Genomic DNA, 27236 nt, shown 5'->3' with positions numbered 1-27236 from the left:
TGCATGTGGGCTCTAGTTCCCCAACCAGGGATCAAACCCAGGCCCCTGCAGTGGGAGCACGGAGTCTTAACCACTGGACCACCGGGGAAGTCCGGGGGGCAACTTTCTATAATTGTATTTTGTTATTGTCCTATGACTCTTTATCTAGTGGGAGTGAATGGTCTACAAGTGGAATTCTTAGATCTTGTTAATTTTTTGGCATAACACGCAGTGGCGTATTTAGGGAGACAACCTTTTAACTTTTAGTCATACAAAATTCTGTGCATGATTTGGAAGATCCTTTTAAAACTCCTCTCTCTATATATTATCTTAAGAGCCCCATTTTGAAGAAGTCCTACTACAACATGTGGGAAATACACCAGTTGAACCAAAGATTAAGTCAAAAGTCTGGCAGAAATCAACTGCTAGCCTTTACTCCTTAGAGAGGCTCTCAAATGTCCAGGGAAACATTCACATCCGGGGAATTTTCACATTTTACCTCCATTGCACAAACTTGAAATCCATGAACTCAGAGGACTATTCACCATCAGTACCAATTCAGAAGATGCTCTGGGAAATGTTCACTGATGCCGGTCAGGTCTCAGGTGGTTAAGTACCAGAGCTGGAAGGAACCCTGGACACTCACCCCGGGCTCAGGGGTGGGGACAGATGGTATATCTTTCCTTAGTCGCGGTCAGGAAGTGGTCAGGAAGGTACTCCCACGCGTCCTCGGGAAGGCAGTCTCTGATCTTTCAACAACTTCTGATGTCTTTTTTGTTAATAACCACACTTCATTGTTTCTACTTAACCGGTTATTACCATCTGAATAGATTCACCCACCCCCTCCACCCTGTCTGCATCCCGTTTGAAATCGGGTGCCTCCTACCCTCTAACCAGAGCTGAAGCCTTCATATTTGGTTTGATTTTCAGTTCCTTCCAGCCCTTTCGATAGGAGATGATCAGTGTCTGTATCACCTTCTCATATTAGATGTCCCTGCCGAGAGGACAGACCACTTCTGCTTCAAATTATTACATCCATACACAGGGAAGGGGGGCGGCTCATCTCCCCACTGGAGCCCCCAGGTTTCTGGGCTGTAGTCCAGAGTCCCTCCCCACCTCGACAGACACCCCTCCCTCTTTATCACAGACTCAAGTCTTCTTGCCCCTTTCCTCTCCTGCTAGATGGTCGGGGTGGACTTTGAGGTGCCCTCCACTCCACCAAATGCAAGGCCGGCAAGGACTGGGCCAGAGTGCACTGTGGTTTTCAAACCAGACTCAGCTCTCAGGGGTCCCCTCCTGTGGCTCCTCCAGGGTCTTCTGCACTCCCACCTCCTCCTGTGAGCAGCTCAAGGGCCTGCAGTGCTGGCTGGGGAGGGGGGCTGTGTGGAGGTGGGGAGGTGCTCCCCCCTCACCGTGCAGAAGCTCACAGGCACACAGGCTGGAAGGAAGGCCCACCATGACTTTACTCCAGATACACAACAGTGGACCCCAAGCTGTCCAGGCAGGGACTCTGGCCGAGTCCGCCTGATCCAGGTCACATCCACTCTCCCCAGGGCCGGAGCCCCACCTCAGCCACAGGGACCCCCCACCTGGAGAGCCCCACCAGGGCACTCAGAGCCCCGCCCGCTCCTCACACACTCTGCTGCCCCCACCCCTCGGGAAGTGGCCCTTTGCTCACTGGTTAACCAGCGCTGTGTCTTCCTGTGTCAGTTGCAGGCTGGGCCTCACAGCCCCCTGCTCACTTCATCCCACAAATATGCAGGGACTGGGCTGCCCCACAGGCTCTGGGGAAACCCGGCCAACAAGCCAGATCTGCCCTGTGGGTCCCACATTTGGAGGGGGACAGACGATAAACAGAAAGATAAATACATGTAAAACCTGTCAAGGGAGGGCAAAGGCCTGGAGCCCCGCTCCCCCACAGCGACGGATCAGGACCCTCAGGACTCTGATCTGCTGGGGAGACACGTGTCCAGGAAGAATGCGGCAACCTGCTGGCCCGTGGCTGCCCCGTCCCCCTGGACTCGGCCCGCCAGCCCAGAGGCGTCCCCAGAGCAGGCCCAAGCACATCTGGCTTTCTTTTCAGCTTCCTGGAGAGAATTGACAGCGTCAGCCTGGTGGACTACACGCCTACGGACCAGGTAGGTGGGGTTGAGCCGCGACCACCGCCCGAACCGGGGGACACTGGAGGGTCTCTGTACCCTCGGGGCCCAGCCGTGCCCCTCCGGGAGGCTCCCTGCACCCCCCACCCCCAGAGGTCTGAGCTCCTGGTCGTCCCCTGGAGCCCATCCCTCTACGAGGCCGACGCTGGGTGCTCAGTTACCCTGGCCTTGAGCCTGCCCCTGAAGTCTGTTCTCACACTTCTCATCGGGCTCAGAGGGGCCACCACCCTCCACTTCCAGAGTCACTGCGGTGGCCGATTTATGTCCTAATGGATCTGGTGACCAGGAAAGAAACCCTGACACCTGACAGGCCAGCAGAGGTGTCAGCCTTGTGAAACTGTATGGCTTTCTCATCATCTTTTACCTTAGAGACTAGAACTGTGAGAGGAGAGAGAGTCTGATCCAGAGCAACAGCTGGCGGGACAGGCGCCTCTCCCCAGACACTGGCGGGTTGCTGGGGACATGGTGTCAGTAGGGAACACTCAGGAGTGATTACGAGAAGCTTCTAAAGGAAATAAAAGCAGAGCCATCAAGTCTCCAAGACCAAACCAGTACATTAACTGTGACTTTCTCCGGGGAGTGAGACCGAGAGCATTGTCTGTCTGTTTGTTTGTTTGTTTATTTTTCCCGCGGTACGCGGGCCTCTCACTGTTGTGGCCTCTCCCGTTGTGGAGCACAGGCTCCGGATGCACAGGCTCAGCGGCCATGGCTTACGGGCCCAGCCGCTCTGCGGCACGTGGGATCCTCCCGGACCGGGGCACGAACCCGTGTCCCCTGCATCGGCAGGCGGACTCTCAACCACTGTGCCACCAGGGAAGCCCTTGTCTGAGTTTTTAGGTCCTGTTTCTTTTCCGATGGAGGGAATTGCTGTTTGGGACACTCGCAACCTTTGGCTGCCCCGGGCTGTCCTCCTGAGGACAGGGGTCACTTGTTTGCTTCTCTCTGCTCTGCCTCCAGGACCTCCTCAGGTGCAGAGTTCTGACGTCAGGGATTTTCGAGACACGATTCCAAGTGGACAAAGTCAACTTCCAGTAAGCGTGTGGGCAGGACCCCCCCGCGGGGCCCCCAGGCCTGGGGTCGGGGAAGCAGCCTGGATACTGGGCGATCCTGGGCCTACAGTGCTACAAACCCACGTGCGTGCCCACAAGCGCAGGTGTCAGTGCAGGGAAGTGAGGCACTCGAGCCCCGTGGCTTCAGGCAGGTGCAGAGGAGGAGGACGCAGGCAAGGGGCTGCCCAGGGGGAAAGAGAGCCAAGCGGCCACTAATCACAGGGCTAAGGGCCGGGGCTCAGAGAAATACCGGGGTGTGGACACCCATCTGGGCCAGACTGGGGAGGCCCCGCTGGGCCCGTGTGTGAGGTCACCTGGGGAGCAGAGCCACGGGCCAGGAGGAGGGGAGAGAAAAGGACGGATGTCCTCCCACCCCCGGCTAACGGCACCCCCCAACCCATGTTCTCCCCCAGCATGTTTGATGTCGGAGGCCAGAGGGACGAGAGAAGAAAATGGATCCAGTGCTTCAACGGTGATTTCTCCCTCTCTCAAGAAAATGGGGACAAACCCACACTCCCTCCTGCTACTGTTTCAGTAGTTTTCAATCCGCTCACCTATCAAGTGCCTTAGTCCCATGAATACGGAAGTTGAGCATCCTGGGGTCACACTGTCTCTGCTAGTTTGGGGGCCCCGGGTCAATCCTGCGATCACAAGGGAGCTCTCCCCGGACATGGGTGGCCGTAACTGCTCTAAATAACCAAGGTGCCTCCCCCACTCCTCCCACCCAGACGTCACCGCCATCATCTACGTGGCCGCCTGCAGCAGCTACAACATGGTGATCCGGGAAGATAACAATACCAACCGCCTGCGGGAGTCCCTGGACCTTTTCGAGAGCATCTGGAACAACAGGTGACAAGACAGTAAACTTGGTCTCCCTCTGGGTTTAAAAATAATGCCTCTCGGCTTGCTTTCATCTTTGTTCTCTGATGCAGTCCTTCCTTGTGATAAATCTTCTAAAACCATAAGAAGCCTCTTTCAGTCCATTTAATGTAGAGACTTACTTAAGATGGGGGTGTGAAGCTGATGGGACTTTGTCAGGAAAATCCAGATCTCTGTTTTGGAAGCCTAAGGTTATATACGGTTCAAAATTGGTTTTGTTTTGTTTTTAAAATGCAAAAAGCGCCCATTTAAAACATCTGCTCATGACTCGATGACCCCTGAGCCCCTCCCTCAACTTGTCAGCGAAGTGACAAGTCCCCACCCAGACCCTCAACACGCAGCTCCTCGCCCAAGATCCTCAGATGCCCTGCGTGACCATTTATTCTGTTTCTGTTGTCGTGAGAGCTTTAACTTCTCCCGCTTTTCTGACCCTTTACTAGTAAATTACACCACACAAACCCGAGCGTATTTATTTCTGACGTGAACCTTGGCTTTGGCGCCAGTACAGCCCCGTGGAGCTGAATCCCCGTCCTGAGAGTTTATCCTCATGAGGGAGTCTTGTGTGCAGATGGAGTGGGGGCTGAGGTTCCGGGGCATCAAATAATCCCAAGCCCGGCGCCTCGTCCGGAGGGCAGCATGTTGTCCTCTCCATGGATAATGCCTGCGACAGCGGTGCCTGCTCAGGCAGTGGACCCACACCTGTGTGTTTCCTGCTCCTTTCCAGGTGGTTACGGACCATTTCCATCATCTTGTTCTTGAACAAACAGGATATGCTGGCAGAAAAAGTGTTGGCAGGGAAATCAAAGATTGAAGACTACTTCCCAGAGTATGCAAATTATACTGTTCCTGAAGACGGTAAGATTCCAAAACAAGTATGTTGCGATTAAGGGAAAGAATTGTTCAGTAGCCCTGTAATTCCTACGGTTCTGATGAATCTAGGAAACTCAGTTAATTTAGATCAATCTTCTTGACTCCTGCCCCACCCTTGGCTTCTAGAGTATTAAAATGTCCTTAGGGTCCCGTTTGTAAAATTTTCAGAGTCCAGCTTGGTCCACGCTGAGCAGGAGGAGGAAGGGCAGCTTGACGTGAATGCGGGGTTTGCGGGGAAGCTCTGCCTCCCGGGGCCCCGTGTCAGTCGGTCCGCCTGGACCTGCCTGCTGACCCTGCACAGTGACTGACAGGGAAGTCGCTGTCTGAGCCACTCCAGCCGGGTCCGCAGGGACGGGGCAGCAGTGACCTCTGTCCTGAGCCGCCCGCTGCGGACCATCTTGTTGAGGCCTCTGTCCCCAGCGATGACTTTGGCCACAGCACGGTGACTTCATCGGGTGACCAGCCGTCCCGGGAGGCTGTGAGGCTCCTGGGACGTGGGAATTTCAGTGCTGAAGACGGGAAGGTCCCGTCTGGCAAACCTGGAGGAGTCGGGACCCATTTCCAGTGGCTGCTCTTGGGTTTTGAGTTTCCTGGGCCACCAGAGTCTCCAAGGAGGGATGTGCTTATGTCAAAATAACCCCACTCCTCAAGGTTTAATCCTAAACTGGATAAAGCAGGATGAAGGGGGCTCTCCCAGAAACTTCAGTTAGAAGTTAAGAAACCTATCGCGGTCTTTGCACCAACCTCAGCCAGCCTGGCGGGGTGCTTCCTGGACCCGGGTAGCAGCCGCCGTCTGGGAGCACCCCAGCCCCCATGCCACCCACCCTGCAGCAGCCGGGCCTGCTCTGCCCTTTCCTGGGAACCAGCCCCTCTCTCCCCTTACCCTGTATGGTCAGCATTTTTCCTGGGAAAAGTCTCAGGATGAGCTGGCAGCCCTCCCTGCAGGACGGTTCACCAGGTGCAGGCGACTGGGGGCCGGCTCACCGGTCAGTGAGACGCTTCATCTGACTTGAGTAGAAGCTGTTCACCCTGCACCAAACGCAAACCACTGTTGAAGTCAAAGTGACCTGGGAGGAGGAGAGAGACGAAGGTCACGTTTCAGTCTTTGGCTGCACGGCCCGTGTGCTTCCGTGCTCTGTGTGCACAGCCTCCATCCAGCTGTATCTGTGTGTCATGTCACTTAAATAAAATTCCCTTTGATTTTCTACAGCGACACCAGATGCAGGAGAAGATCCCAAAGTCACAAGAGCTAAGTTCTTCATCCGGGATCTGTTCTTGGTGAGCATTTTCCTTGCCCTTTGCTGTCCTGCCACCTTAGGGTGACCCTGCTCTTTGCACTTAGTCTCTCACGAGCTTATTTAATCTCCCCCAAACAATGAGGGATGGGAAGGTGTTGTTCCCTCATCTCATAGCTGAGCACACGGAGGCTCAGGGAGGTCGGACTTCCGACCTCAGGTCACACAGCTTCCCAGCAGGAATGGGCAGGGTACAGGCCCCAGGGCGGCACTGAGATGACCGACCCCACTTGCGTGTTGCCTTTCAGTGGGATGCAGGGTGTGGCCTCTCCTCAGCTCAAGGGTCACGTGGAAACGGACCTGCTCAGGTTCAGACGTTCCTTTTTTGAAAAAACTCTGTATTTTGAGATGATTTCAAACTTACATAAAAAGTGAGATCTGGGGAGCTCAGCCCTGACACAGACGCCCCCGCCCCTGGCCCTCGGTCCCCTGGAGCTGACGGGCTGCGTCTCCGCAGCGCATCAGCACAGCCACGGGTGACGGCAAGCACTACTGCTACCCCCACTTCACGTGTGCCGTGGACACAGAGAACATCCGCCGCGTCTTCAACGACTGCAGGGACATCATCCAGCGGATGCACCTCAAGCAGTACGAGCTCCTGTGAGCCCCCCAACCCCGCCCCGTGTCCCAGGGCCGCCCAGCACAGAGCAGCGAGTCCCCGTCCACCGTGTGGGCTCTCGTGACCGCCGGGCCCCCGGCCACCTCTGCCCCCACCTCCCCGCCCCGGTCTGTGTGGGGGTGAGGGGGCCCCGACTTGTGGAGAACTTGGCAGATGGGGAGACGCACTGGCCCAAGCGTGACGGGGCGTCGCCCTTCTGACCCCATGGGCCCACGACTCAGAGGAGTCCCCAAGCCACAGTGGGGACAGAACCCCCTTCAGTCCTGTCTCCAGGGGCGGCTGGCCTCAGCCTCTGTGTCAGAGCCCCTCTGACCATCCACACCTCAGCAGAAACCCCTCCCTCGCTCTGGCCACATGTGTCCCGTCCACGATGGTCCCCAGACTCACGCTGCTCAGGCAACGGCCTCCTTTCATAGGTTCTTTTTGTTGTTTTACTGCTGGTTTATTACACTGTACAGACCACGAAATGTAATATTATTTTGTATAACTACTCAAGGAAAATCCCTGTAGATCTCCGTGCCTTGACTATGGCTGTCCCTGTAAAAGAAACGTGTTTCTGTTGTGCTGAACAGCTGTCATCATACTGCCGCTTGCTCTGAGAAAGGGAGTGAATGGTGTATAGAGAGTTTAGGGTATTTTATCAGGTTGGTACTTTTTAACAATACTCCTTGATAAATATACATATATATATAAATTTATATAAATATAAATGATACACGTTAATCATCCACATTTCACAAAATGCCACACCTACACCACAAGCTTCTTTCGGGGAACCAAGGATGTTTTTTCTCTCCAGAAAACATGTTTCTCAATTATCTGGCAATTTAAAGACTTTTCCAAGGTCACCCATTCCCTTAGTCAAAGTTTTTGAACCACTTACTTGACCACAGGTCTCATCGTAAACAAAGAGCGAGAAGACAAGGGTTCCAGGCTTGTCTCTGGCCTTGGAGAATCAAAGGATAGAATGTGATTTGCCTTTTGAAGAAGAAACATTACAAAACCTTTATTTGAAATACAAAGTCAAAATACATGGCTGTTTCTCAACCTAGACTTGCAAATGCAGCCTCATGAGTTACATCCAGCTCAAGACCTCGAAAGCCGTTCTCGCGTATCCATGGCCTTAAGGGCGGTTTTCTCAGGTCAAAGACAATCTTTTAAATTGTCCAAGGTTATATTTCAAGGACACAAATGCAGAGATGGGGCAGCCTAGCCTGCGTTACTGCATTAACTCCCATTTCGTCTTTTAGTCTTTAATATTTTTAAGTTTACTCTATAAATCAGCATCTTATAATCCTTTGTAAATTCATCCACATTTAAATACTGCTCTTCCATGAAATAAAGGATGACAACTTTACAGACAATGCACCATCACATTTTTTTATTTCATTATCATCGAATTCCTGTTCCTGTCATCCTTGATTATTTCGTAAAACTCTCAGTTGAACTGAGACATATAAAGTGGAAATGATTTTCAGTTTCCATTGCATTTTCAAAGTAAAACATGAAAATCTGAAGAGCTACAGCCCCACACATACACCCAAAAAAAATGAAGTTGTATATTTTTACATGCATTATTATTCAACAATTCCGCTCTAACTAAACTTCCTACTTAAAAGTCTGATTGAAGAGCCAGACTCTTAGGGAAAAAAATACAAAAAGAATACATTTTATCCGGTTTAAAATTACCATGGCATATTTATTTTTAAATACCAAAAGCCTCTTCCTGGTCCATTTTTCAAGTTTCTTTTGATCACTGACAGGCATTCAATTCAAATTTAACAACTTGGTCTGCTGGAGAGAAAATTACACTCATCTAAAAATCTGATTCCAGGGACTTCCCTGGCAGTACAGTGGTCAAGACTCTGTGCTTCCACTGCAGGGGGTACACGTTTGATCCCTGGTCAGGGAACTAAGATCCTGCATGCCGCGTGGCACAGCCAAAAAAAATTAATTAATTAATAAAAATCTGATTCCATAAATTTAGCACAGAAATACAAAAGTCTTGAGAACAGTGTATTCCTGCTCATAGCATCTGTATTTTATTTTAAGTATACAGCTTTATAAAATATAAGAACTTGAGAACTACTCATAGGAGGACAGAAGCAAACCCAGCATTTGTGAACAGCTCACCCTCCATCTTGGGGAAGGAAGGCTGTCTAGTGCATGCAAGTGATGACATTCATAGCTTTTACACACTGTACAGACACAATCTTTGATTACACATATATTTGATAAAACGAGAAGACAGACCTGCTGTAGAGACAAGTCCCATTTTCACAGCGTGAGAACAGCACAATCAACTATTGATTCTGCAGGACTCTGCACCAGCAACCCAGATCCTACGAGCTGTGCCCATGGCCCACTTTGGTCTCGCCCTCCGTAGGCACTGCCTGAAGTTCAGTTTCGTTGGCTTCGGGACTTACTACTAAGTGCAGAACGTCTCCTGCTACTCACGTGGTCTTAAATTTTCTGAGCATGTTCCAACCGAAATGAAAAGGTGAGGCTACGAGCCCAGCGTGGACTAACGTGAGGAGCACGAGGCCCCCGGCCGCCGTGCAGTACGTGGTCAGAACCGTGTCCTCGCAGGGCAGGTAGCACTTGGCAAGGGCGTACTCTGTGGGCGTGACGCTGCCCTGGAGAGTAAGCGAGACCGTTAGCTGCCGTGACAGCGCCAACCCACAGACCCAACCGAGGAAAGGCAGCCGCTGGGCTTGAGGCACCTGAGACCGAGGGCACAGCCTTTAGCCACCCCCCCGCCCCCAAGCACTGGGTCCCAGTGTGCTGAGTGCACACGACCTGGAGCTGACCTCCACTGAATCTAGCCCTTGGCACGGGGGGTTCCTCTAAAACCCAGGGGGGCACATGGCAGAGGGGTTCAGAGAGGCCTGGAGACTTAGCATCAGTGGTCATCCAGGAACAAGCAGGACACGGCTGTTTTTCATGCCACTTAATGCTGAAATAAGCAGCTGTTACCAGAAATACGTATACCAGATGCTGGGGGCATCTCAGTGGGCTTTTTCTTTTTTTTTTTGGTAGATGTTTTTGCTATGTGGAATGACAGTGGGGAACGTTCATTTACTTTGAATTTGAAAACAGGAGGTTTTCCCCATCTTGTTATGAAGTAAAAGCCCCTGACATGAAAGCACGGTGACCTGGATGCTGGACTCATGGGTCAAAGAAAGGAGCTGAAGCTTCAGGTCATCACTAATTAACATCTTTAATAAACGTGCAAGAGCTGTAGCATTTTTCTGTCAGAACAAATGGGCATGTTTGGAAAATAACACAAGATTGACCCTGCTTCCTTAGAAAACAGAACAGGCAGAGCTGGTACCCGAGGGCACTGCAGGGACGCAGGATGAGACACCTTGAGGTGTACCCCCGCAGCCACAACTGTCCCCTGAGAGGTGTTCCTGCTGGTATGCCTGGGGGGTGGTGTTTACAGCTTCTGTGTATTTTCACAGATTGCAGCAATTCAGTAGTTGATCACTGTGTTGATTTAAATACGTATGAAAGTTTTGAGATGAAAATAAAGGTTCACATACCATGATGAAACTGGGGTTGTTTCTGTTCCTCCAACTGAAAGATGGCACGCTGACCTCCAGGACGCCGGCCCCGTGTAGGACCTCGCAGGCGCTGTGCGTGTGGCCACTGAGGACCAGGCGCGGCCGGAGCCACCACAGCAGCTGCAGTAACAGCGGAGGTGGGGAGAGTGCAGCCAGGGCCCAGGGCCACCACCACAGACACCACCCCGCGGCCACCGCCCCGTGGCTACCACGAAGCCCCCGCAGGCAGGCGGGCCCACTTCCCTCGGCCCTGAAAATCCTTTGGGCTGTTTAGACTCCACCAAAAGTTGAGCTCAGGCTCTTAGGGAGAATCTATTCTTCTCATCCCAGATTTCATATTTTAAATTACATTTTCTCTTTATAAATATTTTTATAAATCTACTTCATAAATGTACTTATATTTTGCTTTGCATATTACATACACCATAGAGTATATAAATATTCGTGTGAATATATACATACAGACACACACACTTAAGAAAGCACACTCTAATTAAGTCCCTAAAAACTTAACTCTAAGTGTCATTCACCTTCCTAAATACGTGGTGATGGTAAAACAGAATAAAGAATAGCTGAGAACATTATTAACTAGATCTTAGGGAACAGAAGTGGGTTTCCTGGGGAGGGGGCGGGGGGGGAGGATGAAACAGCTGTGCAGGCACTGCCTGTCCCACCCCGCCTCCCTGTGTCCCCATGTCCCTGCGTCCCGGAGGCAGCAAACCTTCCTCGAGGCCTCCTGGGAGAGCGCGTCATAGCGCTCCTTGAAGGGGGTGTACTTCTCGTCAGGGGGTGCCGCGTCCTCCCCGGAGCAGTTGGCGTCATTTCTCCGGTAAAGCGGGAAGTGCTGTCCAGGGTCAGAGAGGAGTCAGGGGACCATAAGACCCTGGACGCTTCCTCCAAACATGGGCGGGGACCCCCTCACCTGCAGGAGGATGGGGGCCGAGGCCGGCAGCCGCTGCCCGTCTCCACACTCTTGGGGGCGATGCTCCTGCTGGTCAGAGGTCAGGCCCTTAACTCACACCCCGCCTTCACTGGACGGTGGATGGTGGGGAGGGAAGGCGGGGAGGCCATGCCCTGGGGGTGGGAGAGTGTGGGGTCCTACCTCCCGGGAGCAGTTCAGCCGGTGAGAGATTTCCAGGAGCTCAGCCTCTGCTCCAGAGCAGATATCACAGCCATCCCCTTCCAGTGCAACGCTGTTAACCATCACGAAACTGAGGCAAGGGCAGAAGATCAGCCATGGGCCACCTGTGCTGTCCGCTGGCGACTGTGTCCCTGGGACACAGAAGCTACACACCCATGGGGAAGAAACCCCAGCACAGCTGTAAGTCTCAGCCCGGCTGTGCTCTGTCTGCAGGTGCAGACGATGCTAAGGGGACAAAACAGCATCTCTGGGCGAGTCCAAGACACGGTAAAGGCTTTTCCACCCTGAACGTGTGAGAGGTCCCAGGTGACCGCCATGCTGAGCGTCTGACCTCGTGTGCCTGGATCTCGGCTGTAAAATGGGGAGACAAAGACCCACCCACACAGCCTGGCTCCCTTTGGAGATGATGTGAAATAAGACAACAGAGCAAATCCTAAAACCCGGTGGGGCTAGGGGTGCTGCAGAGCTAGCTGGGCCAGAGGAGCCCGAACTGGGATTGACAACAAGGCCAGCTGTGGTTCCCTGGGCCCCCTTCCCTCTCGTGCACCGTCAGAAACGCCCACTACATGTGCCTTCCTTTCCCACATGCACGTCCACCGGGCACGAAGAAGGTGCCTGACACTTAAAGAATTTAGAGATAAGAAGCCGATTAATCCAATGATCTGGGACATGACCATCGTGTTTAAACTTTCTTAAGGAAATTCAAGTTCTAGGGGTCTTCATAAGAATTCATAGATAATACTCACTTAATTCCTTTCCAAGAAAACAGCCTTTCAGGGTTGAAAACTTTCTCAAATCGTTTTATTTTGTATGTGTTCATCCTACGTTCAATTGTAAAAAGAAACAGTTTTCAGAACGAGCCATTTTAAGACGTCTGAAGCAGTATCGTGAACACAGAAAGTAACTTCCGGGACCTGAGGGCCCGACCAGCACCCTTCGTTCTGAGCTCCCATGGGCCCCAGGTGGGCAAGGTGCCACCCCCACTGCCCCACCACTGACCAGCCCAGGGCCTGGAGCCTGGGGCTAGCGGCTTTGTCCCCAGGGCCCCAGCTTCCTCACTGGTACAGTGGGTAAAGTAATAAAAAATAATAGGTAAAATAAGAGATTAAATGTACAGAAGTACAGTTCTTCTAACAGGCTGGCACATCAGAAGCACTGTGTGAACATTAGCTAGTAAAGCCCAAATCGTCTTGTTTTCTGATTCCCGAAGAAAACTGGCCACAAAATGTAAGTTTCAAGTTAGAATCACTCCAGGGCACATACAGATCAGCCGTGGAGCAGGCGTATGATGTGCAGGACAGCAGTCCCGCCCGCGTGGAGCCCCACCACCTGACCGCACAGGTAAGGCCCCCCAGGCTGGGCAGGCAGGAAGGCACAGCCGTGCGCAGGGGCCTCCTCTGACCACTCACTGGTAGTGGAAGCCGATGTCATGGTTGCCGGCCACGGCCCTCAACTGCACATGGGGCGGGTGTCGGAAGATCTTCCAGAAGCGCCCCACGTCGTCCGCCCAGGCCTGCGGGGAGAAGCACCACCGCTGTGGCCCGGGAGCCTTCCCTGCCCTGTTTTGAGGGTGAGGAGGTCACTCCCGCCCAGATCAGACGTTCATAAAGCCAACGTACGGAATTTCTAACATTCTTTTCCCAAAACTAACTTAATATTTTAACTATTTAATTTGATGCCAAATTTTAATGAAATGGTGTTATCTCCCCAAACCACCTGCTTCATACACCCACTACTTCAAGGTCACCTAACGGCCACGCACAGACCCCAGGCTGAGTGAGGATGCCCGCAGATCTGGGCTTGTTCTAAGAACGGGCTCTGCAGAAACATCAAGTACACTGTGTGTCCCCCCAGGATGAGGACCAGCAGCTCCCATGGGGTCACACTCCCTGAGGCTGGACGGTGGGGTAGGGCCCAATGAGACATGGGGGAAAGACAAAGTCCAACAAATATCTCAAGACTTTTCTGACTTTAACTGTTAAAGCTTGAGAATGATGCTTGTTTAGTTCTTATTTTTATTAAGCCCAAAAACATAAACTGGACAAACACTCCAGGCTGGACGATACCTAGTTGAACAGTAGTCAACTTTATCCTAAAAGTTTTAAATTTGGCCCAACCTAGGGAAATAAGCTGGATAGAGATTCCTTCAATACATTTACAAAGACTTTAACAAATAATACTTAAGGTTAGAATAACATAAAATTGGAAAAAGATAAAATGTTCCCTTTGATTTGCAAAACCAACATCTATACCCAACCTCGTTTTATAACTAGTTGCTTTTTACATACAGCATTTCCATTATTTCATAATTAGTTCTGCACTAGATCACAACAAACACTGCAACCCTATGAACACTGGGTTTCTGTCATACCTGGACCAAGACTTTCTTTGTACAGCTTAGGACCGTCCTGGGAAATTTCAATTAATTTTTTAAAATACCTTCCAGGGGACTTCCCTGGTGGTCCAGTTGGTTAAGACTGCACTCCCAATGCAGGGGGCGCGGGTTTGAGCTCTGGTTGGGGAACTAAGATCCCACATGCTGCACAGCACAGCCAAAAAAAAAAAAATCATCCAAAACCATTAGTGACAGAACATTTTTAACTAAGCAGCAACAACAGCTTTTTTTTCCCCCCATTAATCCCAGGAATGTAGTAGGCAAAGCATTCTGACAGCCAAGGTGAGAAGGGACTTTCTCTCTGGTTTGTGGAAAGGTTCACATCACCTGATCTTGGCCCCGAGGGCAAAGGAACCTCCTCCCACCAGGGCCTGGCTCCCCCCACCTTCCTCAGAGGAAGGAAAATGAGAGGAAAGCAAGTAACCTGTACATAGCACAATCTCATGATGTAGCCATTATATTTTAAGAGCCTAAAGTCAAGCTACGTTTCAGCATGTACTCTGTAACTCCAGGGACAACTGAAATGCTTCCCTCTTGCTTACTTTTCCCCTTCCGAGAGCTTCATGGGAAGCGTCTGGCTAACCCAGGTGTCTCCTGCACAGACAAACCTAAGATGAGCCGACCTAACTCAGGACTGTCATTGACACAGAGCCCAAAGACCTCAGGACAGGCCACACACTGTTCATGCTGGAACCTCTGACCCACGGCCAGGGCTCCACGACCCCCTGGGCTTCCTGTACTGGACCTCAGCACAGGACCAGGGTGCCAGGGTTGCAGGGTCTTACCTGGGAGGAGCTCCACTTCCCTTCGTCAAAGACATCTCCCAGGATAAAGACGACTTCGGGCTGCAGCAGCCACAGCGCCGTCTGGAAGGCTCGCTCCATCTGCCACTCCCTGGAGGCCAAGAGGAAAGGAAGGGTCAATCCGCTTCTCGGGCGGAGCTACATCCAGCGGATGGTCTGATGGGCCATTTAAAATGTGAACTAAAAGGGCCCCGCTCCTTCTTCCATGGCCCCCCTTGCTTGGAAGAGCCAGGGTCCCCACCTGCTTCACTGAGGGGGCAAAGGCACCAGGGGACCGTCAGGCTGCCCCTCCCACCACCGCAAGGACTGCCTCCCTGGGTGGGACCCTCACACCAGCCCCACCCTGCACGTGAAGCTGTCCCTCCTTCACCAGAGCCCAGGGGCCTGGGAGGCCTGGATGCGGCTTCCAAAGATGCCAATGCCGACGGACACACGGAGGAGATGCAGCACAGGGCTTCTTGGGGGAGACGAGAGACACAGCCCAGCATCAGAACTCCCAGAGGAAGACGGCCACTCAGAGCCTTGGGTCTGCAGCCCAACAGGCCACAGCCCAACACGGCGCCCCGCAGCAACCTGTGGTCACCTCGCCAACGCTGCCTACTGCCTTTGATTCCTGGTCTCTCTGTGGTCAACGAGACAGTGAAACCTGCTTTCACAATAGTCACGGGATGAAGCGAGCGGGCACGGTGCCCACACAGGTGGGGCTTCAAATCGGCAGCGCCTGCCCCGCCTCCAGCTCCCTGGCCAACTCCGACTCCACCACTGTCCTGCGATCCCAGCTCCTCTCCCCTCCCAAAGCGGGCCTTACGTCCGGGGCACGATAGAGGGGACGGTAACTGTCCGTCAGGGGAGACTGAGGCCAAGAAACCTCTCTGCGTGGCCACTGATTCACCAAGGACGCCTCATAAATACACACCTTGGTTTGCCCTGATTTACTGTTATTCACCCTGGCGAGGAAAGTGTGTAGAAGCAGCAGCAGGAGGACAGGGCAGGCTGCTCGCGGGACTGCTCATAAACAAGGCTCCCTAGGTGAAGCCCAAACAGAGAACCCGGGCCTCACCCTAGCCCTGGTTTAGCTCATGCCTCCTGGGGTTTAAAACTCTGAGGAAGAAGGTACAGCAGCCCCGCCGTCCGTCCCGCCTCCTTCGCCCACCCTGGGGACATCCCAAGCACTGGAGGACATTCCCGCCCACAGGAGTAAAGTCCTGTCCAGGGAGGCACAAATGAAGCTATGGTGACAAAAAGGTGCCAGGGACAGGGCCACCAGGGCAGGAATTGCCTTCATGCCATCAAGCACAAAGGCCAAAGGGTGGAAGCAACCCAGTGTCCGGAAACAGATGACGGATAAACAGAATGTGGTCCGTCTAGACAGCAGAGTAAAACTCAGCCTCAAAAAGGAAAGAGATCCTGCTACCTGCCACCACACAGGTGGACCTGGAGGACGTTCCACTCAGTGAATCAAGTCAGACACAAAAGGACAAACACTCACTGTGGGACCCACTTACTGAGGGACACAGAGCAGTCAAGTTGCTGGAAACAGAAGTAGATGGTGGGGGACCAGGGGCTGGGGGAGGGGAGGGGAAGTCAGTGTTCAGTGGGGACAGAGTCTCAGCTGGGGAAGATGGTGAGGTTCTGGGCATGGGTGGGGTGACAGCTGGACAGTGCTGTGAATGTGCTTAATGCCACCAAGCTGTGCACTTAAAAATGGTTAAGATGGTAAGTTTTACATTATTTCATTTTACCACAGTTAAAAATAACATTTTTAGGAACTTCCTTGGTGGCGCAATGGTTAAGAATCCGCCTCCCAATGCAGGGGACACGGGTTTGATCCCTGGTCAGGGAACTAGATCCCACATGCATGCTGCAACTAAGAGTTCGCATGCTACAACTAAGGAGCCCGTGAGCCGCAACTAAGGAGCTGGTGAGCCACAACTAAGGAGGCCACGAGCCGCAACTAAGGAACCCACCTGCCACAACTAAGACCCAGCACAACCAAAAATAAATAAATAATTAATTTTTAAAAAAATTTTAAAATAACATTTTTAAAAGCCTTTCAATGAGAAAACAAACTAAGCCAAGCAGGTCTAAGCTGTCCCCAGGGAAACAACCACAAATCTGCTCCTCCTCCAGTCTCCCAGAGGGGCAAACCCAAGGGCTCAAAATTTCACACCAGAGAGGTGAGGGGGAGAGGGAGACCCCTCCGCGGACCTCGTCCACATGGTCCATGAGGTTTCCCATATGAACCCACTTGCAGACGGGGAGACAAAGGAGCTCAGAGGCCTGATAACTAGTCCAGAGCCACAGGACTCGGACCCACACCCGACTCACAATCCTGGGTCCTTGTACGTAACAGACACTCAGTAAATAGTAAGTTAAAGGAAAAGCCAAATGCCCCAAATGTCCTTCTTTGAGGAGAAAATAATGAACGCGTCCCTAAAGCCGTGAGGCCCAACCCGTGGGTAGAGGGCGACAAGCCTCCAGCCTACGGACCCGCAGAAAACCCTCCGTAATTTGTCCAGCCCCTACCTCCGTAATTTGTCCAGCCAGTGGCCTCTCACAGCCCCGAGCAGGTGGGTGTCAGCCAAGAACATGGCCCTGAGCACAGGCTCAGGGGTCCCGAGTCCACCGGCATCCGTGGGAGTTTTCACTGCAGGCCAACTGCACCGGAAGATCACTAGGTAATAGATTAGAAATTCACAAAAGAGAAGCACAGCAAAGACAATGGCCGTGAGTCTCAGCAGCACCAAGCCCCTCCTCTTCAGTGGATGGAGGTGCTGCCTCCTGGCCCCCAGCCGGGTCGAGGCCATGTCCCCTGCAGCCATGTCCCTGCCTGGGGGTGCAGCAGCCAAGTCAAATCCACGAGACTTCCCACAAGGAAACTAGACTCCTGGCCAGGTGCAGCTGGTGCTGGTGTCTTAGGCGAGTACCTGTGGGGAAAGGAAGAGGATCGGGTGATGTGTGTCCCTTAACAAGCCACTGTCACTAGCCTTCCATTAAGAACTAGCAAGTTCCAGAACCCTATCACCTTCCCAGATAAACAGGACTGTCCTGTACTTTCACAAGGACGACCCGCCACATGACTTACAGATAAGGGAAAACAGTGGCTTCCTAGGTGGTCTCTACACCTCCACGTGACAGGATAGCGCTACTAGAATGATCGTCCCACCAAGATGACAAAGTTTTATTACTACTTTAGAAATCATGAGATGGAGGGAGTCTAGGGAAGGATGTTTAAGGTGCGAGACATAACAGGAAAAGTCAACAATTAGCAAGCAGGTGCCACTTGGCCCCACCTACCTCCTCAAAAATCAACAGGCCGTAGCCCCATGTAACATGTTGCCTTTGGTGTGAATTCTCCACTTTTCTACACGGCTCTTCCACAAAAGAAGTAGACATTCACAGACAAGGTGTTTCCTCGCTGGCTCAGGGTTGGGGTCTGATGCAGCCACAGCCATGAACACTGCGTTGGGTTACACACATTCCCACAAACATGGGTTTTCACTTGCACATCAGCCTTAAACTCTAAATGGCCTTCCTTTATAAGACATTTACGTGTGGTTGTCTCTCTTCGGGAAACTTTCAAATGTTCACGGGTTCATCTGAATCGTAGATGAACTTGGCATCCATTTTTGACACATCTGACGAGAATGCTGATGAAAGGGTGGCCTGAGGTGGGTTTTGAGAGGTGGCCTTCCACTTTAGTTTCCTCCACTATTGCTCAAGACCAGGATCCTACAACATGTGGTGACCTGGAGGCCACAGAGAGCTCAGACTCGGGAGAAGCTCCAGAAGGCAGGGGGAGCTGTGGAGACACCCACCATGGATCCTAACTGAGCCAATAAATACAGAGAGTCCTTTCCAGGGAGGTGATTTTCTAGGATGGATCTAGGAACCTTCATATGGTTGACAACCAAAGGGACATGGACACTCATTCTTTTAGGGCTTAAAACAATCGCCACAAAGTCCGGCTTCCAGAATGTTCGCACCTGCACCTGTAAAAGCCCAGCCTACTTCACAGTGGGGTTTATAACACGCAACCCCTAAGACGCGGAAAAACAGCAAAACCTCACCTAAAAACAAACAGGGGCAAACATGTATGTTAAGCCATTAAACAAAAGCTTAAAACACAACCCAGTATTGAAAATACCAGAAACTGATCAATGAGGAAGCTGGCTTTCGACGACTAAAATCATGCTGACGGCTGTGGGGCTGCACTGCTCAGGACTCACCTCCACAGGCGGCTTTTTAGAAACGAGGAAATGATGGGCAGGTGCTTCCCACCTCCCCATCCCGTCCTGTGTCTGCCCTCGAACCGCACTGTTTATAGTAAGTACCCGATGGGGAGCAGGGCTCAAAGGCTAGATTTTAAACATGTCCCTTGGGAACACAGAGGTCATAGGCAGCCGCGCATGTGACCTGGGATCACAGAAGACGCATGACACATGACAGCTTTACCCCCAGGTCTGGGCCGTCGGTGATGGGAGCCAGCCCTTCCCCTCTGACCTGGACTGTCCTCCCCACCCGTTTTCTCTAAGGAGAGTGTAGAGTGGCTCTGAGGGTGGCAGCGCCACCTCATGACGTGTGGTCACCCCACGCGAACCTCTGCCCACATGGCCAGCGCTTCCTTGGATGGCACGAGGAGGAGGAGCAGGTCCTTTTTGCTGCCATGCACTCATCACGGTCACACCTCAGGTGTGGACAACCGTCAGTGTGACTCGGGGCACAGACTCTGTGCTCGCTGATAAAAGAGGGAAAAGCGAAGGGACTCGAAGGAGTAACGAACCCTCTCAACACCATCAGCCTCCTCAGCCTGGACTCATTCAAATGTACCAAAACCACTTGCTCTCACTGTCCCATTTTCTTTCAAAGTCCTAGACTCTCCTAAAATCCTGAAAGCCAAGGACAAAACAGCAGCTGAAACTTGCTAGACCCTAATGTCCCCACCCACGAGATTGAGAGGGAGGGAGCCCCAGCCCTGGGGCTGGTCTGGAGCCTTCCGTCAGCAGCCTTTGCTCTGTGGGTCCCAGTTTCCCAACGAGAAAACCCTAAGGACAAGTTAAATGGCCCCTCCACGCCCACTGCTCCATCAGAGAACCTTGTTCCCCACGGCATGGTGACAGAGACCTACACGGTGGGTTTGCACCGTGGGCACGGGGACCCCTCCCAGCCCGCCCTATGCCCCACGGCTGTCAGCTTAGATAAAGGCCCAGGCAAACGGGTCAGAGGGCATGAGCCCTGGCCCTTCCTCAGGCTTCCGTGTTCTTTCTGCCATAAACAAACAAACCAGAGGACTTAGAAGGAAGGAGGGAGGGAAGGGGAAGAAAGGAAAGAAGGGGGGCAGCAGGCCAGCCAGAGGCTGTTGGGACACTTTCTGGAGAAAACCCCAGTACCACGTGAACCTGGTATAATGTGATCCTTAAAAAAATAGAACTCACCACCAGAGTGAAAACCATATTTGACAGCTTCTGACACCAAATCTTTCAAACAGAATTCCTTTTGCTCAAAGCTTGGAAACTGCTTTTCTTCCTCTTTCCAAAACTCACTGCACCATCCATCAAAATCGTGTTCCCAATGCTGTCTGCAACGTCATGGCCACAGCCCACCCCCTTAACCTTCTGAAGTGAAGGCAGTGTTTAGGGCTGACACAGTGAGGGAACCAGGCCAGGCGCAGCTCTGAGCCCCACGCCAGGGGCCCAGACGTCACTTCCACCACGGCTGCTTCCTATGGCCCTCTGCTGGCTCCCAGCCTGTGGCTGGCCTCAGGGACCTGGCTGCTGCTCACTTCCTGGCCCGGCTCGAGGGAACCTGCGGCCATGGGCAACCAATCACTACCCTGCGGCCGGGTGGGGCAGGAAAGTGCAAGAGAGAGCAGCCCTGGCTCTTCTTCCGGTGTTGCATCCTCCGTCAGATCTGTGAGAATAGACCGCAGCTCTGCTGGGGGACCTCAGCAAGTCCCCGACCCTCTCTGGGCCTCGGGGGGTCACAGCACCTGCCCCCACTGCACCCGTGGAGATTAACAGAAATGTTCACAAAAGTGTTTTTTTTTTTTAAAGTAAGTCTTTCTATTGTTGACAGTAAAATTAACCAACAGTCGATCTAAGGAAAAAATGGAAAATTTTATTCAAGCCAACCTGGGAGATGGTCTTTTGTTTCTGAGACAAAGGGTCACACATCAAACGTATCACTGACAGTTTACACAATCCAGGCCTGCACATACGAGCAGTGGGTGGTGGGCCGTCACGGTCCCTTACAAGTTGAAGAAGGAAGGTCACCCCGTAAGGAGCTGTGACACTTGATGAGATGAAGAAGGAAAGCCTTCTCTAAGTAAGGAGGGCTGGTCAGTGCAGGTGCACAGCACACACTAAAGGGGGGAGGAGGCCCAAATGGGCAGAGAAAAATTTTGTATCTAAGGTTTTCTCGTCTTGCCATAAAATATGAATTTTATTTCATCCCTATGAGGCAGGCTTCTCAGGACAAGATTAGAGTCAAGCTCACACCCTGAGGGATTCCCGCAGGCTCGGTCAGTGGAACCCAGCAGGTCTGGGGAAGGAGGGCCAGTGACCGGAGAGTCTGGGAGCCATGGCCGCTGGGCTGACCCTGCTTCTCCATTCATTCACTACGTGGTGCTTCTAACGCTTCACACCTGAAGCCCCCAGACCCTTGCCTCACTAAAAGTAAACTTTATGTTTTATCTCAACCATAATAAAAACCAGTGACTTAAGATCACCACAGCTGTTAGGGAACCACTGACTGAAACTGCCCGCCCTGCCCAGGGAGGATAATGACCGCTTGCATGATTTATCTTACAACAGGAGGTCCTGATAAGGAACACAGACTGACAAATAAGCTACCAACAGCCAGAAGAATTAGGGAGAGCCCAAAAGAAGGCAGGAGACGCCTGCCTACAATATCTCCTGCCAACCTCTCAGAAACCCTCACACTGGAATCCATGTTGACTGAGATGCCGGCACTGCCAGGAATTGGACCAAATACAGGCACAAGCAAAATGACTGGCCATAGATGACCTGGGGAGCTAAACCCATTACCATAAACCCTGAGACTACAAGCATGTGGCAGTGCAGGTCTCCTGGGTTCCCTTACCCTGCTGCTCTCCACCTGGGTGCCCCTTCCCACTAAAGTCAAGTCTTCTGCTTCATCAGTGCATGTGTCTCCTTGGACAATTCACTTCTGAGTATTAAAGACCCCACCCTTGGGCCCTGGAAGGGGTTCCCCTTCCGGTAACACAGCCACAGCTTGAACCACCAAATGCTACTGTCCCTTCCACGTCCAGGCTCTCACAGGTGAATGGAGAGAAAACGTGTCCTTTCCTAGACTAAGCGACAGGGGGTCTGGTCCCTCCCAGGCCCAGATGCCACCGTCCCCTCCTGCCTGATCAATAAACACACGAAAAAGATGTGTTTATCCATCTGTATCACCAGCCTGTAAGAGGAGGAAGTGGGAGGTTATGATAAAGACTATATTCTGTGTGTGGTCTTCTTGGGATTAATGATGAATAATTCTGTCCATATTAGAAGCTTTCCTCTGCGTTAGCAGGTTTGGGTTCAAAAGGCAAAATTAATAAAATGTTACTGTTTTCATTCCCCAAGTTCAATTTGCCGGTTTTATTAAGCTCATCAAATTTAACCCAGCAGGAAAGCCATGCAGGCTCCCGACACAGCTCAGTCTGGCCTCAGATGAAGGGGCGGACTCACAGGTCTAGGACCCCTCCTGGCTTACCTACATGTCAGAGGCCCTGCTGACCCCTACAGGGCTGAATCTTGGTATTCTGATCTCTACTACACACACACTTCTTACTCCTGACAACACACACGACAACAGTAAAAAAACAGCTCAGTAACATCTACTGAAATGGAGCAGGACCCTATGGGGCCCAACCCACTCTGGTACAAGGCCTTTCTGTGTGCCCCGTCTCTCGTTTGTAGAAAATAGGCTTCACTCAACCTCCTTGACCTTTCCTGAGTCCCAAAGGGCAGATTCAAACAGTTACTAATCAGAAAAGGGAAGGAATGAGGAGACAAGGAAGTAACAGTCAAGAAACAATAGTGCAGCCTTGGGGCAGGGTCCTGGTTCCCCCCCTCAAGATACAAGTAATCATGACTTTGAGCTCTTCTGCAGAACTAAGGCTCCCACACGGGTGGAAAAGGCAACGTGAGGCTGAGCACAAGATTCCTGGAGCCCCGCCCTGCCACCTCACCACCAACCAAACAGAAGGAAGCCACACACCCTGCACCCTCCCCCCAGATTTTGCCTATAAAAACTTTTCTCTGAAAAACCATGGGGAGTTTGGGGTTTTAGAGCACAAGCCACTTGTCCTCCTTGTATTGGCACCTTTCCAATAAATACCACATTTTCCTTCACCACAATCTGGTGTCAGTAGATTAGACCCAAGTTTGGTTTGATAACACTACTATCCCAGAATTTTTCAAAAAGCTAGAAGAGACTCATCACTGGTTTATAAAATCAGTTTGGTGGTTTCTGACCCAAATTTTTAAAAATAAAATAGAATAAAACAAAACAGAAAAGACAAGCCTGTAGGGCACACTGTGGAGGAAAGGCAGAGTAAAGCTTTGAGCTCCGTTTTTCTGTACACGTGCCTGTGTGCACTGGCCATGACATCAACAATACTTCCTACTGCACTAGGCTCTCCGCTCCCTGCACAGGAACCCAGCCCATTTATCTTCATGTCCCCCCTCTCATGCACACTTGGTGCCTGCAAACAGCAGGTGCTCAATTAATGTGTGTGGACTTAATGGCTTACGTTTAGTTTTATTTATTTTCCCGGGTATTTTAGAATTACAAACACACAGCGTGGCTGTTTCAGTCCATCATCTCTCTTTAATGCACAACAGTCTACCTTCATCACAGACACAAGAGGGAAAAGGACAGAGGCTGTTCCTTCTCCTCTGAGTGGGAGCCAGGCAGGAATGTAAAGACTGGCAAACGCACGCCCAGAACCGTCCTCTCACCAGCCCCAGTGTGGGACTCAAACAGAGGAAGAGCCCGGGCAGCTCTCTGGTTGGAGGGAAGTGATGACAGTCTTCCCCAGACTCTTTGGAGAAAACACTTTCTTCTAAAAGGGAAAGACACAGAAGCGCTTGGAGCTCCTGGGGTCTCCCCTAATGTCTGGGGCCCGGGTGATCCCAACAGCCAGGGAAGCCCACACCCCAGTGTGTTATTTCCCAGAGTGTGACCTCACGCAAGTCACTCAAAACAAAACAAATAAAAAAGGGACAGGATGGCTATTATCAAAAACAAAACAAAACAAACAGAAAATAACAAGTGCTGACGAGGATGTGGAGCAATTGGAATCCTTGTGCACTATTGGTGGGAATGTAAAATGGTGCAGCCACTGTGGAAAACAGTATGGTGGTTCCCCCTCAAATTACAAATAGAACTATATGATCCAGCAATCCCACTTCTGGGTACATACCCAAACGTACTGAGAACAGAATCGGATATCTGTACACTAATTTCACTGCAGTACGATTCACAATAGCCAAAAGGTGGAAGCAACCCAAGTGTCCACTGATGGATGATGAATCATGAATAAACAAAATGTTGCATGAACATCTAATTACAATGGAATATTATTCAACCCTTAAAAAAGGAAAGAGATTCTGACACAGGCCACAACATGGATGAACCCTGAGGGCAGTATGCTGAATGAAATAAGCCAGACACACAACAACAAATACTGTACGATCTCACTTATATGAGGGCCCTTGGACTTCCCTGGTGGCTCAGTGGTTAAGAATCCACCTGCCAATGCAAGGGACACGGGTTTGAACCCTGGTCCGGGAAGATCCCACATGCCACGGAGCAACTAAGCCCGTGTGCCACAAGTACTGAGCCTGGGCTCTAGAGCCCACGAGGCACAACTACTGAGCTCACGTGCCACAACTACTGAAGCCCGCGTGCCTAGAGCCCAGGCTCCGCAACAAAAGAAGCCACTGCAATAAGAAGCCCGCCCACTGCAGCGAAGAGTAGCCCCTGCTCAACGCAATTAGAGAAAGCCTGTGCACAGCAACAAAGATCCAACGCAGCCAAAAATAAATAAATAAATAAATTTATATATGAGGGCCCTACAGAAGTCAATTCCATAGAGACAGAAGTGGGATGGTGGGTGCCAAGGCCTGGGATGGGGGGAATGGAGAGTTATTATTTAATGGATGTTGAGTTTCCATTTGGGAAGAGGAAAAAGCTCTGAAAATGGATGGTGGTCATGGTTGCAGAACAATGTGAATGTACTTAATGCCACTGAACTGTGCAGTTAAAAATGGTAAAAATTTATGTTATGCAGGTTTTGCCACAATTTTTTTTTAAAAAGAAGACAAACACACGCACACAGAAGACCCTATAAGTTAACAATGTCCTGTAACAAGGGCTTCGTTTTAGATTTTAATTCACTACTTTTATATTTAAAAAAAGAAGAAAAAGTGTTGGGAGCTTGGATTCAGGGGAATATCACTCGGTCATCTTCTCACCTTTTAAAGACAGAGACCGGTATGAAGGTTGGCCTGTGCTCCCCAAAATCAGAGCGCCTCTACCTGAAATAAAACACAAACTGTGTGCTTTGTGGAACAATAATCTTTCATTCATTAACTATCGTTAAAGTGGAAATTGCATCACCTCCTAGAGGGCACAGTGGCTGCTGCCTCCTGCACACAAGGAACCCGAGCCACACTGAAAGTAAAAGACACCGAGAACCACACAGCTAACGACCTAACGACCGACATTAGTTACTGGCCAAGAACAGTTCTTTTAAGTTGTAATATAAATACTTACACATAAAACACGTATACAACATTGCTCTGTATGGCCCAACACACAACAATAGCAGCTGCAGGTCATCACTGGGAGCAAAATATTTCATCCATTGATTTTTAACTTCAAAGCTATCATTGAATAGCTAATTTCCCTCCTCCAAAAAACTAGCATTAAAACATGCTTAATACTTGTCCATTAATGTTAAATTCATTATTACCACAATGCCATCAGTGGCTGTTTGTATGTTAAATTTTCCATCTTAAATTACATTTTAAAATAAGACGGGTTTCTAAAAATCTACAGCAGCAAACTAGGAAGGGAGCAGCCCCTACGATTTAATACATGGGCCTTAGGTAATGGTAATTTTCCAGCAAATAAATAATTTCCAGTATACCGTTTTCTCAAGAGGTAAACCTGCGTTCCTAAAAGGGCAAGGGGGCTGCAGCTCGCAGGGCCGGGAACAGCAACGAACGGAAGCACCGACGCCTCAGCGCGGAGGTGACACGGAGCCCGGCTGCCTGGCCCCCACCTGCCTGCGCAGCCGCCTGCTCCGGTCCTGGAGGCCCAGCCCCGCGCCGGCCTCTGGCCGCGGGCTCCCACCGCGGGTCCGCATCCGCAGGGCGCGCCCCGTGCACCAGCTTCAGTGCGCCGGACGTCCCGAACCTGCCGGCGGCGAAACGCTGGCTCAGCAACGGGCCCAGCGGGCTGCGGGCGACGAGCGCGCGGGGCGGGGCCCGAGCGCCGTTGGGGCGCGGGGGGCGGGGCGTAGAGGCTCGGGAGTGGAAGCGCAGGGGCGGGGGGCGGGGCGCACTGGGGGCGGGGAGCGGGGCGTAGAGGTGCAGGGGCGCAGGGGCGGGGCGCGCTGGAGGCGCGGGCCGGGGTGCTGAGGCAGGGCGCGGGCCGGGGTGGGGCGCGGGGAGCGGACGCACACGGGGCGCTGGGTGGGGGCGCCTGTGGCTGGAGACGCTGGGGGCGCTGGGCGGGAGGGCGCACGGCGGGGCGCGCGGCGCTGGGCCGGCTCTGGGCCTTTCCCCGGGCTCCCGCGGAGGGTGGCTGTGCGGCCGCTCACCTGCGTCCCCGCCTCTCCGGCTGCTGCGTGCCCGCACCCGGCCGCTTTCATCCTCTTCTGCGGGGCCTGGCTCAGCGCCTTCAAGAAACGGGTGCGGAATAAGTGAGACAGACATCACAGTAACTGTTTATTTTGGATTTTCTTTTTTATAACACTATAGCAGGGCGTGTTCTACTTTTCAATATGCTTTCATATCATTACTTCAAATAATCCTCAAAGTAACCCCGTAAATCAAGAGCAAGAATCACTATGTCAAAAAAACAAACTGAAGCTCGGAGCAGTGGTTCAGAGTCTTCCAAACAACCAAGTACGGTCCGTTTTTCAAATGTATGAGTACAGTGAATGTACTGAGATGTAATATAAGAAGTCGCATAGAAAACAATTAGCAAAATTCCTGGTATATGTAAGTAAGTAGTAAGTGGTAATTATTACAATTAAAATATTGGAATATTTTCAAATATGCCCAGATAAACAATTTTAACATCACCAAAACCGGCACAACTGGACTCTGTATGAACAGTGATATGATGCAACAGGAGGTAAGCATCACCTCCAAAGTATTCTCACTAACCGGAAAAGTAAAGGAAAAAAAAAGAAATCCGGTTACGCCTAGAGCTACAAGCT

General features: G+C 51.5%; 2 protein-coding genes across 11 annotated transcripts in view; one reads left to right on the top strand and one right to left on the bottom strand.

The window, feature by feature from the left end:
• GNAL (G protein subunit alpha L) overlaps positions 1-6848 on the top strand; it is an 85688-nt gene extending 78840 nt beyond the window's left edge. For all 4 annotated transcript variants that reach the window (XM_082640725.1, XM_082640728.1, XM_082640727.1 and 1 more), the window contains 7 exons: positions 2063-2117; positions 3096-3169; positions 3601-3659; positions 3916-4036; positions 4791-4921; positions 6147-6214; positions 6689-6848. In XM_082640725.1, the coding sequence (XP_082496851.1) occupies positions 2063-2117; positions 3096-3169; positions 3601-3659; positions 3916-4036; positions 4791-4921; positions 6147-6214; positions 6689-6835 (655 nt within the window). In that variant the 3' untranslated portion in view covers positions 6836-6848. The remainder of the gene's footprint in view (positions 1-2062; positions 2118-3095; positions 3170-3600; positions 3660-3915; positions 4037-4790; positions 4922-6146; positions 6215-6688) is intronic.
• A 37-nt stretch (positions 6849-6885) lies between these two features.
• On the bottom strand, positions 6886-26259 carry MPPE1 (metallophosphoesterase 1). Of its 7 annotated transcripts, XM_082640735.1 has the most exons (14): positions 25938-26259; positions 25261-25323; positions 18053-18215; positions 17282-17682; positions 14738-14846; positions 12967-13070; positions 12304-12378; positions 11519-11627; positions 11339-11407; positions 11138-11260; positions 10396-10536; positions 9308-9486; positions 7734-7796; positions 6886-7387 (listed from the first exon to the last, which is right to left on the bottom strand). In XM_082640735.1, the coding sequence occupies exons 4-14, from the start codon at positions 17575-17577 to the stop codon at positions 7342-7344; spliced, it is 1314 nt and encodes a 437-aa protein (XP_082496861.1). In that variant the 5' UTR covers positions 17578-17682; positions 18053-18215; positions 25261-25323; positions 25938-26259; the 3' UTR covers positions 6886-7341. The 7 variants fall into 7 exon arrangements, with proteins under 7 accessions (XP_082496861.1, XP_082496856.1, XP_082496855.1 ...); XM_082640730.1 differs by lacking the exons at positions 6886-7387; positions 7734-7796 and having other exon boundaries at positions 7845-9486; positions 18053-18557; XM_082640729.1 differs by lacking the exons at positions 6886-7387; positions 7734-7796 and having other exon boundaries at positions 7845-9486.
• Between the last annotated feature and the right edge of the window lie 977 nt (positions 26260-27236).

The sequence above is a fragment of the Mesoplodon mirus genome (assembly GCF_964341445.2).
Source record: "Mesoplodon mirus genome assembly, chromosome: 13".
In the NCBI taxonomy this organism is placed as follows: Eukaryota; Metazoa; Chordata; class Mammalia; order Artiodactyla; family Ziphiidae; genus Mesoplodon; species Mesoplodon mirus.
This window is presented reverse-complemented; position numbering and strand designations above follow the sequence as displayed.